The sequence below is a fragment of the Mauremys mutica genome, chromosome 1, assembly GCF_020497125.1.
Source record: "Mauremys mutica isolate MM-2020 ecotype Southern chromosome 1, ASM2049712v1, whole genome shotgun sequence".
NCBI lineage: Eukaryota > Metazoa > Chordata > Testudines > Geoemydidae > Mauremys > Mauremys mutica.
Window position 1 is genome coordinate 100245852 of NC_059072.1, and position 13914 is coordinate 100259765.

Below are 13914 nucleotides of genomic sequence, written 5' to 3' on the forward strand. Positions count from 1 at the left end.
GATCTCCAGCCCCTCCTCAGAGTTCTGCTCTCACCTCCACCCCCAATGCATGCATGCAGGGGTGGAAGCATAACCAGGTTCCACTCTCACCTCCATGAGATATTGTGGGAGAGGAAACATATATCAGACAGCACCCACGATATTTCCATTGTTGGGATATGGCCCATAACCTCATTCTGCTGGCCCTGATTGCAACAAAGAAATAGCTCATAATCAGATGATTCATAGCATCAGTTCCCCAAATCAAAACAAACCTGCAAAGCCCCACATACCGGCTAACTGCTCAGGTCAAAGGGTCAACAGTAATTTCACCTGCCACACTAAAAAAAATGCAAACTGTATACACACGAATCATTAGCATGGTGGTTGGAGCAAAAGTGCTCATTTGCTTTTCTGGCTTCCTCTTCTAGTATCCCTAGAAGTAATTGATTTTAAAGAAGCCGATATGTTTTAAAATATACACGCAGACCTACATTAGTGTCAGTGAACTGAGGTTTTATGCCATTAGAGGGGTTTGTTTGTATTAATGCCTCATTTATTTTCTATATTTTTTAGACCATTTGGAAGGGAATTTTGAGCAATGTTGCTGTAATTGAGGATTCTACAGACTTCTTCAAATCTGGAGCATCCTCGATGCATGTTGTCAGGTAACTTTTATATTTTAAATAACCATGTTTCTAAGCAATAAATGAAGGTTGTGACCTTGTTACGGTTCTTACAGTATCTGTGATTTTTCCCTTTCCCCACTCTTGCCCCGCTTACTCAAGCAAAACTCCCATTGACTCCCATGACATTGTCCTCAATTGGAGTTTTGCCTGAATAACAAGGGCAGGATTAGCCCTAAAACTAAGGGACTACCATGGAAGATATTTGGGAGCGAGTCTACTGCAGATCTGACAGCTGTTCCAAATCTGGGAGCCCAATCCTGCAGCTGCATACCGAACTCCCATTGAGATCAGTGGGGATATGCACAAGGAGGGTTGAGCCCACTACTCCCAAATGGAGTGAGGTCACCATGCTGTATCAGGTCACATTAGTGAGCATCGCTCCTTTCTCTACTCCAAATGTCCACAGCCATCACATGAGAAGCCCTTGAGAGTTTTAACAAAATCATTGCTATTAATAATCCACCAAATGTAACATGATTCACAATTCCTGAGCGGTACTAAATAGCCTGAACAATCCTTGCATGATGTAACAGTGCTGGGAGCTAGCCGGTTAGCCAGCAGTCTGATCTCTCTGGCACTAATTGGTTTCCCCAAGGAGGTCAGAATGGGGAATGGAACGCGCTAATCAGGCTGGTTGAGCTAATGGATTAATTAGCTCATCATCTGAGGAGTGATTAAAAAGGCACAGGAAGGAAGTGCAAGGGGAGAGGAGCAGGGCTGAGTCCAAGTCCAAACTTAGAGAGCTCTCAAGGAAGGGAGACCTCTTCTCCTCTCAGACCCTGGGGACACTGCAAATAGCATTGCTGCCCAGAGCTGTAAAGGGGTTGGGGCAGGAATCTGAACTAAACCGCACTGTGTGGATAACTAACTGGTGGAGTCTGAGCAGTTTCTGTGAATCTAGAAGGCAGGAGCAGACCGTACCCTGTTACACATGACATATGTTTATCATTTGCCTTTTATTCCTAAAATGTTACCTCATAGTATTTCAAAGCCATTGGGCCAAATTCTGCCCCTAATAACACCTGCACAATTGCTGTGTATAACTGAGGACCCCATGTAGCCCAATGGCTAGCAGTAATACAGTACAGCTACAGAATAATGGCATGCACACAAAAAAGTCCACAAATTGTACGCAACCAACCAAAACCCTACTCCACCTTCTAATAATTGACTGTCTCAACAATACTTCAGTGTAAAGTTCAACCTACAATTTCTTTGCAATTTTCAGAATGATTGAAGAGATCAAACAAAAATATGGTGGACTTCAGCTGCAGAATGAAGATGTGTATATGGCCACTAAGTTTGCAGACTTTATTCAGATGGCTGTGAGGAAACTGAGGGGAGAGGACAAAGAAGAAGAATTAGTCATAGATTATGTAAGCCTTTTTTGGTTTTATTGACATTTTGCACACTTTCTTTGATGGAGTGTTGGTTTCGTTTCTGTAGTTTTCATTTATTGGTGATGGGATGAAGGTGAAATTTGGTGAATTCCATTGCTCATGAAACTGGGAGATCAATAGCAGTTGATGGATTCATGCATATTGCACATGTAGGTATTGTAAACTTCCTTAGAGTGCCTTGCTCATGTATCTCAGTCATCATGCCCACAAAAAAAATCTGCTTTTCTGAGGAAAACAGCAACAGACTGTCCTCCAAGGAACCCTAGCATGGGGCGGAGGGGGATATGATAGAGATCTATAAAATCATGACTGGTATGGAGAAAGTAAATAAGGAAGTTTTCTTTACTCCTTCTCCTAAAGCAAGAATTACAGATCACCCAATGAAATTAATAGGCAGCAGGTTTAAAACAGACAAAAGGAAGTATTTCTTCACACAGTGCACAGTCAACCTGTGGAATTCTTTGCCAAAGGATGTTGTGAAGGCCAAGCCTATAACAGGATTAAAAAAATAACTACATAAATTCATGGAGGATAGGCCCATCAATGGCTGTTAGCCAGGATGGGCAGGGATACAAAACCAAACCAAGCTACAATCTTTGCCTAAGCAGCTTCCTCACCTACGTCAAGCGATGAGCATCTCCAGCCCTTCAGGCAGGAGGATCCACCACTTACAGAATCAAAGGGTGCTTATCTCTTTGTCCCCAAAGAGATGAATAACAAAGGAGTCCCGTTTGTTCCCTTTCATAGTCCAGAAACCTTTTGAAATGTATTCTTTGAAAAGTAAACCAAGACAAAGTTCCTTCCCCCTGCTGCTTGTTCTTTGGGCACCAAGCCCTTTCTTCATCCTCTTGTCAATTTGCTTTCTTAGGGCATGGCTACACTTGCGAGTTGCAGCGCTGGTGGAGACTTTCCAGCGCTGCAATTAGTAAGTGTCCACACCTGCAGGGCACATCCAGCGCTGCAACTCCCTGGCTGCAGCGCTGGCCGTACACCTGGCTCAGCATGGCGAATAAAGATTGCAGCGCTGGTGCTGCAGCGCTGGTCATCAAGTGTGGCCACACACCAGCGCTGTTATTGGCCTCCAGGGTATTAGCAGATATCCCAGAATGCTTTTATAAATTACTCTCTTTGTTTTGTTATGCAGCCTCTCTTTGTTTTGTTGTGAACTCGGAGCTCTGTAGCTCCGTTGATCCGTTGATCCCGGAGCTGCTTATCTACAAACACAGCTCCTGTTTGCTGTGATCAATCTGTGAACAATCAAATGAGATAATGAGGCAGGCAGGGAGTGAGTGTTTGCTTGACAGAAACGGGGCAGAGGGGAGAGAGGGAGTCCGTTGGCTGCAGGCTGTTTGCAGTTAAGAGTTAAGGGTAAGGGATCGGGAACACGTTCTGATTTTTCAAGGCAGGAAGGTAACACACAGTGTTGGCTCCAAAAATCCACTCTCTCTCTCTCGCCCGCTCCCTGTCACACTACGCCCCGCCCCACCCCCCTCTTTTGAAAAGCACGTTGCTGCCACATGAACGCTGGGATAGCTGCCCATAATGCATCACTCCCAACAGCGCTGCAAATGCTGCAAATGTGGCCACACACCAGCGCTGGCCCTGCACAGCTGGACGACCAGCGCTGCAACTACCAGCGCTGCAGATTTGTAAGTGTAGCCATACCCACAGTTGGCTTGATCACTTTGTTTACCTTAGATGCAAATGTACCTTCGTTATCCTTTGCTTCTGATTAAGCCATGCTGTTTTCTCATAACTAGACCCATGCAGATAGGTGAATCTACATGCCTTTGTTTAGGGCAGGCTTGTTTATCAGCTGCCTCCAAAACATATTACACGAACGTATTTCCAGCACACATACATAAGTCTTTATACACAACTTGTACATATTACATCATGCAACAATATTCGTGACCAGATGTCATGTGATACCTTACAGGTCCTTGCTTGGCTAAATATTCTGCCAACAGTGTGTTGGGTGAGCCCTTTGCCAGTTGGCATAAAGGAGCTCTTAGAGTCACAGTAACTTTAAACACATAACTAGGGACATTGACTTCAGTTGGATTATAAATCTACTTAGTCACACACCTATTTTAATACCTTGCTGGATTGAGGCCCTAATGATGATTTGATCCTGGATATCCACTAGTAAAACCATACAAATTCATTAATCCATTTAATAATTTAGGCACTTCTTCTCCTCAGAGGAAATACAATTTCTATTTAGTTTTGCCTTAGCGATGGATATTGATAGCCATATATGCATCCCAGTACTTTGTCTGAAAACTGTTTTTGCATATTAAAGTTACAAGTTGTATTAGGTACGTAGTTTTGCATGTTGCATGTATAGTACTGCCAACCCCAAATGTTCAAAAATTATGAGATTGGCTTTAAAATCACAAGATTAAGTAAAAATAATAGATTTGGTGATCTTTTTATTTGCTTTCTGCTTTTTAAGCCTTTAGAGTGCATCAAGGTCACATTTTGAAGCCTTCTCCATAGCCACAAGGGCTAGAAATTTATTTTTTACTTTTTTTAAAGAATGAAGGCTGAAATCATCACATATCCACTTGACTCCAGGATCTGGTGCTTTAAGGAAAACAGTAATGGTCATGAGACTCATGACAAAATCACGAGAGTTGGCAACGATGTAAGACACATTGAAATGCTGAGTTTCTTTCACTGATAGGTTTCAAAAAATGTTAACAATATGACTGTGAAGATGCCTTACCAGTGTTTTATAAATGGACAGTTTCTGGATGCTGAAGAGGGAAAAACATATGACACTATAAATCCAACAGATGGATCAGTGAGTAATTTCTGCATATGATAAATACTGGCTTATTTTGAATACTGCATTTCTGGATAAATAATCTAAAACATTACAAGGATATTGCCAAGTTGAAAATCATGTAGTACATTTTAAAAGATTCCTTTACTATTTTACAGTCAAAACTTTTAAAAAAATTCTTTAACTTTTAGTTATCTTGAAATATTAATAATTTAATTTAATTTACTTTTCAGTTTTTATGCTTTTTATTCACTTTTTGCATCTTAGCCTGCATAGTGAAAACTGGCTGATTAATTTCGCTATGTTTATAGTCTTTTCCAAGTCAGTTTCACTAGCAGGTTCTGATACTTTAGCTTAGTGTTGCAGTGTTTGGCTTTGCAGACAAAACAGGGGAATGCTTATATGTTCTTTTAAAAAGTGTTTCCACTGGGATTTTTGTTAGTTTCTTGAGCACATTTCTGTTGGTCAGAAGTTTTGTAAAAGCTTATTTTTACAAATCCTACAGTTTAGGCCAAATTTGTCCTGAAAGTGTCCTTTTAAATAGGGTGACCCCATGTCCTGTTTTTAAAGGGACAGTCGCATTTCTTGGGACTTTTTCATATATAGGTGCCTATTACCCCCCACCCCCTGTCCTGCTTTTTCACAATTGCTATTTGGTAACCCTACTTTTAAATCACTTTTAAAAATGACTTCTCAATATGCATTTTTTCCCCAAAAAGTACCAAATCTTGGCTGAGCAACTGTTAACTGAAAAGTTATAAATAACAGCCCTGATTCTGATCTCATATATGGCACTGTAAATCAGGAGTAACTGAATTCCGCTTAAGTGAATGGAACTAGTTGTACCACTATTAATGAGGCCAGAATCAAGTACAGCCTTAGCAGTTTGGTATTATCTTAAGGCATCTATAATATAAGTGTCCATCTATGGTGATACATGTAACAAAAATACCATTCCAGGGAGGCAATATCCAGATGGTATTCTAGAATGCTTAGGCATTCTATTGTCGTACCAGACACTAAGCTTTTCCACTTCTTCAATGTCACATCAGTAAGTTCATGTGATAGTTGAAGAAATAAAATAAGGCTTGAGGGTGTGCTCTGTTGTTAGCAGAGTTTGAAGAAAGAAGGATCCAGAATTCTGCCTGTTCACACAGTCCTTCGAATTCCACTTCACTTGGTGGTGTCTGAGCTTTTCTGAACCTGATTGACCCATGTATAATAGGTAGCCATTAGAATATTAAATGATTGTTTATATTTAAGTAAAAATAAAAAGAGAGAAAGAAAGCATTGTATATAACACCACTTTAAATGTGAGCTAACACTTAGCTGTCTTGTGACAGATAATAGCAAAGGTGTCTTATGCTTCAGTGGCTGATGTTGACAAGGCAGTAGCAGCAGCAAAAGATGCATTTGAAAATGGTGAATGGGCAAGAATGAATGCAAGGGAAAGAGGGAGATTAATGTACAGGTATGTAAGGGGGTTTGCTATGTTTGCTCATGTTTCTTAACTTTAATTTACTTCCTCTGAAAAATCATGGTATACCCCATCTGAATCTGATGGACTTTCCTTGTCTTAGGGCTAGAGTGGCCACATTTCAGAAGGGGGTGAGGTGGGAGAGGCTAAGGGTGAGGTGGGAGGGGCTAGGGGTTCTGAAATATGCTTACTTTGACTTGGGTCTCTGCACTGCCATGTGGATGTCAGACGCTTTTTAAGTTAATGCAAAAATTCCCATTGACTTTATTGGGTGTTTGGCCCTTATTTACGTTACCAAATAGCCAAAGGTCCCAATCCTGAAGTCAGTGGAAATTTTGCCTGAGTTGCAGTAGTTTGCAGTCCCACATCACATTTGTAAGTTAAGTACAGTTAGAAGTGTCGTTTCCCAGTATTGTTGTTTTTTATTCTCATTTGTTGTGTTTTAATTAAAAGACTTGCTGACCTGATGGAAGAACACCAAGAGGAATTAGCAACAATTGAGGCCATTGACTCAGGAGCTGTCTACACTTTAGCTTTGAAGACCCATGTAGGAATGTCTGTGGAAACATTCAGATACTTTGCTGGATGGTGTGACAAAATTCAGGCAAGCTAATACTTGTCAGCAGTTACGCAAAGTCAGAAATGAATTACGATGCTTCTGTATACTTATTCTTTACTAGTACTGTCTTTTGCTTGTACAGCCCAGAAGAACAACTTTAGCACAGGGAAATGAGGCATTCAAAATTGTGGGTGACAGAATTAGAATTTTACCTAGTAAGAGTCTTCCTGGAAACATGATAGGAGCACATTATGCTTCCTATTGGGAAACAGGAATTTAGAGTCTGACTCGTGATGACAGATAAGCTGGTTGAGAATGTGGAGTGTTATAGAGGAGATGTACCTCATATCCGTGGTAGAAAGGTATACAGCAGCAATATTCCAGCATCTTTCTGTCTCTGGCACCCCGTTAACAGAACAAATCTGGCTGTGAAGCCTTCCATGATGGCAATGATTTTTCTGAAACAAACATTTTTAGATAATTGGTGCATTTTAGTTTTCCTTTCTAGATATATAGATTGTTTGAAATCCATTGTCTTTCTTTTAGGGTTCTACAATCCCAATTAGCCAGGCCCGCCCAAACCATAACCTAACATTCACCAAGAAGGAACCCATAGGGTAAGGCTATTGTCTTCTTCTTAATGACCGCAAACTAGTTTTAACCTTGACAAATAGAAAATCCTTTCAAAATCTGTTATGAAAATGTAACTTTTTTTTCATATTTTTCCCAATCTTAAGAGTCTGTGCAATTGTTATCCCTTGGAATTACCCACTGATGATGCTTGCATGGAAGAGTGCAGCATGCTTGGCTGCAGGCAACACGTTAGTTCTCAAACCAGCACAGGTAAAATCAAAAGGGAAAATGCAAATTATTGGTGTGATCCTCCACTCCCTATTCAGGCAAAGCTTCCATTGACTCCATCCATTGACTGACCTGTTGCATGCTGTAAAACATGTAAAGTAGTAGCTATTCCCACACTGATACAAGGCACTCCTCTTCACTAGAACTCTCTGCACCCTCAAATTAGAGAATACATTAAAACTTTCTGTTTGTCTATTGATGTCGTCATTGCATGGAGCTATGGTTAGGGAAGAGGGGGAGAGGAGGTTGCACACAGGGCCAGCTCCAGCATTTTTGCTGCCCCAAGCGGCGAAGCAAAAAAAAAAAGGGAAAAAAAGAAAAAAAAGATAAAGCCACAATCGGCGTCACTTCGGTGGCAGCTCTACCGCGCCACTTCATTCTTCGGCGGCAATTCGGCTGCGGGTCCTTCCCTCTGAGAGGGAGTGAGGGACTTGCCGCGAAAGACCTGGACGTGCCGCCCCTTTCCATTGGCCACTCCAAGCACCTGCTTCCTTTGCTGGTGCCTGGAGCCGGCCCTGGTTGCACAGTGAGATGCATGTGTACTCAGAATATAACTAATCTGGGATGTAAACAGAATGCACTCCTTTTTCTAAGGGAATGCCACTTTGTCAGCTTTGTAAAAATATGAACTAATGTAAGATTCATATTGTAACAAGCTAAAACGTATTGCACATTAAATATTTCACGGCATATTTAACTAAAATAGCAGACCTAATCTGACCATTGTGTACATGCTTAGGTCACTCCTTTGACTGCCTTAAAGTTTGCAGAGCTCTCAGCTAAAGCAGGATTTCCCAGAGGCGTTATAAATATTCTACCTGGTTCAGGTAAAGCATTGACCTAATTATTTTTCTGTACAAAATATAGCTTGGTATGAACTGTAGTTGAGAACAGTTAAGTAAAAGACTGAGGTGAGGTGAAGTTGTTGGTGATCTAGGTTTTCACCTCTGCAGACCTGTCAAGTGAAAACTGTGCTGAGTGGACTTCTCCTCCTTAGTGGGTCTTTGTCCACGTTACAAAGCTGATACATCATTTCACATGTATTCTCTGAGCTGAATGGGGAATGACTATGGAGCTAGCCAGGAGTGTTTACCCCTTATCTACACATTCTCGGTTCAAACAAAAATACAAAAATCTTCAAAGAACCATTTATAATACAGAGAAACATAATGCTTTTGATTATAGGACTTTTCTTATTCTCCAAGGCTTGTTGCCAGTAGGAAATATTATTTCAATAAGATTGTGAGAAATCTAGTTAGGTAAGTGTGACAGATTGGTCGGTGGAGACAATTTAACATTACGTCAGCTAATTCACCTCCTCATAATCATGTTTAAACATAAGATTTCCTAGTGAAGACAAACCCCAAGATAACTGTGGGGCTGATTCAGTGAAACAGTACAAATGTCAGCTGATCCAAGTTTAAAATATAAACTGGGTTCTTCTACCAGCAGTCCGAGTATCAGAGATGAAGTTCTCAACTCCATTGGTGAAGGGAGGGATTTGTGCCATTGTGGTTTTAGTTTTATTAATCTGAGATGTTAATAGTAACATAAGTAAGGATCCTTATTTTTTAAATTAGATGCTATTTAACCTGACAGGCCTGCTGGACTATTAGAATGTTAAGAATTGCATGTACATTTTCCAATTAGTTGTTTCCCATATCCCACAATAATACAGGTGGTTTAGTGGGACAGCACATGTCTGAACACCCAGATATCCGCAAACTTGGATTTACTGGTTCAACTCTTATTGGTAAACAGATCATGAAGAGGTATTGTATTCATTATATTCAGAAGATGTTTTAGATCTTATTTTATGCTGTAGATTAATCAATGTTTGTTTACTACATTGATGTGCAAACTACATCTTGCACATAACATTAAAATGACATGCAGACTATGAATGGGAATATATTTAATCATTTGTCTTTATTAAATAGTAGAAATATCATTTGCTATTAAGTCCAACTGTCCAAAAACAAAAATAGATATATGCTATACATTTTCACCAGCTTATCTTAGGGGAAATAATTTCATTACTAAAAGATGTCTGAATGTTAATTTTACATAATTATTTACAACTTTCCATAGCTGTGCAGTCAGTAATCTGAAGAAAGTTTCCCTTGAACTTGGTGGTAAATCCCCACTGATCATTTTTGAGGACTGTGAACTTGACAAAGCTGTGAGAATGGTAAGGTTACTTCAAAGTAAAACATGTTCAAAGCCTTGTTAGTGCATCTTATTAAGAAGCAATGTTCTAATTCCTTCTCTCTTTCTTACATGCACCCCTCCTCAGGGCTTGCTAAAACATGCAGGAGAATAGCCACACTTTAAGCCTCATACAGTATGTTGAAGCAGGGCTCCCCTTCTCTAGGCTGTATGCCAATACAGTTTAAACTTTTGGGGCTTATTCAAAAAGACTGGGATGTTCTCCAAAAACTTTAATTGAAAAAGAGTAAAGGTGAACAGTGTGCTTCCATGGAGTCATGTTAACACTGCAAAAAAATTAATTTTACAAAAAATTGACACTTAAAACCCCTCCAACTGCTTAAAAAAGTCTGGAAATGAGGTTGAGATTCAGTCAGTTCCCCACGGCCATGTAATCCTTAATGACTCACTATCACCCACATGCTTGACCTATACTTCCCATCCAACCTTAACTTCTGTCTTATAAAATTTGCAAAATATATGCATAGAGGAAAATTAGTAGATTATAAAATGCTATTTCCTATTGAAGGGATCTATTTCCAATATAACACTAGTATATACTACATCACTCATTACAAAAAGACTTAGTTGCTACACGATGTGGTTAGTTTAGGCCCTAATCCTGCAGTTAGAGCCCCATTGAACCGAAACAACATTGTGCTATTGCATGAGACACAAAACAGTGAAGCTGAGTCTCCAATCCATTTTTTATGATCCAGGAAGAGTTAAATGGGGGTGACGGGGCAGAAACAGCGTGCACTGTGAAAAGCAAATTGAATTTTGAAAATCTTTTTATGGTTTGATCATCTGAGATATTGCGAGAGCCAGTCAGAAAATGGAAACAAATTTTTTCATAAAAATATTTTTTCCCATGGAAAAAAAAATTTTTCTTTGAAAGTTTTCTGATGGTCACTAGTTAGTAACAGGGACAAATTGTCCCTCCTCCATGAGGCCTGAGTCCATAGGCTTGATGTAGGGGAGGTTCTTTGTGCATTTGACAGGATGGGAACACATTCTTCTCCACTGGGTCACATGCTGTGACTGCCCTCATAGCCCTCCATAAGGGGAGTGGATCAGCAGAGTTGTGTATTCATCAGCCTTGCTTCCAAACTCCTTTTCCATGATGCTGTACAGTGTCTCTATGGAGCTTCACTCAACAGTGTGCAGGGGGTGTGCACCTCCCTAAATCCTGCCTCCACATACAGCAGCTCCCCTGCACCCAGGGCCATCTCTATTCATGCACATTTTTATGTCGAGAAGATAGAGGGAAGAAGGGTAGGATTTACCCCAGAGGTAAGAAAACATTTTTATTTCTTTAATGAGTTTTATGCCGATATTACCCCTTTAAAGAAGAGTTCTATACATTGATTGATCCAGACATAGGAGAAAAAAAGAGAGAGAGAATATAGCTCCAGGGAATAGCTGGAGTGGGAAATTAATAAAACCAAGTATCAATATAGTGTTTTCTTCTGACACAGGGCATGGGAGCAGTATACTTCAACAAGGGAGAAAACTGCATTGCAGCTGGAAGACTGTTTGTGGAAGAATCAATTCATGATGAGTTTGTTAGGAGAGTGGTAAGATATTTAAAGGGCTCATGTTCAAAATAAATTCTTCAGTAACAATGTAAAGCAAAGATCAAGTCATTTTATACACACACACACGTTTATGTATCATGCAAGTTATTTAAACTTTCAATTGCTGCTGATGCTGGGAAATCACGATTCCTATCATGAAGCAATGAAAAGGGTGTACTAATGGGAGACACCTGCCCAAGAAATGCAATGAGAAGTGACACACTTATAAAGAGATCATAGAATCATAGAATCATAGAATCTCAGGGTTGGAAGGGACCTCAGGAGGTCATCTAGTCCAACCCCCAGCTCAAAGCAGGACCAAACCCAACTAAATCATCCCAGCCAGGGCTTTGTCAAGCCTGACCTTAAAAACCTCTAAGGAAGGAGATTCCACTATCTCCCTAGGTAACCCATTCCAGTTCTTCACCACCCTCCTAGTGAAAAAGTTTTTTCTAATGTCCAACCTAAACCTCCCCCTCTGCAACTTGAGACCATTACTCCTTGTTCTGTCATCTTCTACCACTGAGAACAGTCTAGATCCATCCTCTTTGGAACCCCCTTTCAGGTAGTTGAAAGCAGCTATCAAATCCCCCCTCATTCTTCTCTTCTGCAGCCTAAACAATCCCAGTTCCCTCAGCCTCTCCTCATAAGTCATGTGCTCCAGCCCCCTAATCATTTTTGTTGCCCTCCGCTGGACTCTCTCCAATTTATCCACATCCTTCTTGTAGTGTGGGGCTCCTATCAACTATATCTGTACATTTGTCCAAGCAAAAATTGCCAAATTTGTATCCATGAGACTTAAGACCACTGTGAATATGGGAAAAAATATGGTAAGACTGGAAGAATAGCAGGGATTATACAAGAGTGTCTAATGTTCACCATTAAAAATTCAACACGACTGTGTGAAAACTCAGTTATTTATTGCTATTTAGAATAGGAAATAGCTTCAGTATCTTGCTTACCACACTATGTTAACTTGAGTTAACAATGACATTTTAAATACCAGACACAGTAACAGAAGAAACTTAAAAATGAATAACTAAAAAACAACTATCAAGATTTTCAAAAGTGACTAGTGATTTTGGGTGTCCAATTTGAAACAACTTAAAAGAGGCTGATTTTCAGAAAGTGTTAAGTACTCCTTCTGAAAATTGGGTCCCTTCAAGTGGTCTTAAACTTGGGCACCCCAACACTAAAGTACCCATAGTCACTAGTCATTTCAAAAAAAAAATTAGCCAGCGTGTCATACTAGGTAACTTTTCATTTTAATTGGGTAACGTGTAGGTGGAAGAAATAAAAAAGATGAAAATTGGTGACCCGCTCGATAGAGCCACAGATCATGGTCCACAGAATCATAAGGCTCATCTGGAAAAGCTGCTGGAATATTGTGAAATTGGAGTGAAAGAAGGAGCAACATTAGTGTACGGAGGAAGACAAGTATGTAGACCAGGTAAAATACTACCTGGAAATGTTTTGAATTTTTACATTTTTAAATAAAAGCCCACATGGTTCCCTCTGTTGTGTAGCACAAAGAGGAATAAACTCACGGAAATACAGTACAAAATGAGCTGAAGGACAGCTACATGGTTTCTTTCCCGCGGCCACTAAGGTAGAGGACTCTATGACATATACCTAAATAAAGTAGGGTGTCATTGTCCTGGAGAAATCACTTGGCATAAAGACCTGGAAGAAAGAGATGGCTCATACTGAAGAACTCTTCAAATATTTACATGTAAGGAGAAACTCAGCCTGTTCTACAATATTTCTTTGCTAGGACTGGCTTTTATATAGAGACTAAGGGGAATAGTCCTCACTTGATACATACGACTTTCACAGCACAGCTCCCATATACCATTAATGGAAGTTGTGCAGCTGACACACCAGAAACTAAACTGAGACTTAGGTCAGGTCTAAACTAAAAACTTTTGCCGGCATAGTAACATCGGTGAGGGATGGGGTGTTTTTGCTGGTGTTTTTTTTGCGAGTTTTACACTGGCAAAAGCCCGAGTGTAGATGCAGTTATACTGATTAAAAATTACTTTTGCCAGTTTAGCTTAGTTTGTTTAGGGAATGGTATAACTTATTCTAGCAAAAGCACTTTTTTGTTGGTACAAACTGAACCTTGACTAGGATGGTTTGCTGATATACCTGTACCAGCAAACCTTTTCTTCTGCACACGTGGTCTATCTCTAGGAAAGTAGAACTTCTGGTGTGAAAGTCTCTGTACATACTGGTTTTCTTTCTCTAAAGAAAATTTAGAGTGGATATTTACATCTGCTGCTTAGGCTTATACAATACTTAGCTCAGAATATGGAAAACAGAGAGAGTGTGGTGTGTGGTACTATGTAGGTAGAGAAGGAGAGAATACAATGA

At 40.1% G+C, this 13914-nt stretch overlaps 1 protein-coding gene across 4 annotated transcripts in view; it reads left to right on the forward strand.

Moving 5' to 3' along the window:
- Positions 1-13914, forward strand: part of ALDH1L2 (aldehyde dehydrogenase 1 family member L2) — a 51374-nt gene that overhangs the window by 31054 nt on the left and 6406 nt on the right. For 2 of the 4 annotated variants that reach the window (XM_044987473.1, XM_044987486.1), the window contains 12 exons: positions 556-647; positions 1897-2044; positions 4758-4877; positions 6203-6330; positions 6790-6940; positions 7442-7512; positions 7633-7738; positions 8496-8583; positions 9435-9528; positions 9848-9947; positions 11443-11541; positions 12826-12991. In XM_044987473.1, coding sequence (XP_044843408.1) covers positions 556-647; positions 1897-2044; positions 4758-4877; positions 6203-6330; positions 6790-6940; positions 7442-7512; positions 7633-7738; positions 8496-8583; positions 9435-9528; positions 9848-9947; positions 11443-11541; positions 12826-12991 — 1363 coding nt within the window. Of the gene's footprint in view, positions 1-555; positions 648-1896; positions 2045-4757; positions 4878-6202; positions 6331-6789; positions 6941-7441; positions 7513-7632; positions 7739-8495; positions 8584-9434; positions 9529-9847; positions 9948-11442; positions 11542-12825; positions 12992-13067; positions 13098-13914 lie in introns of those variants that run through there. The other 2 variants (XM_044987494.1, XM_044987480.1) reach the window with 2 other exon arrangements.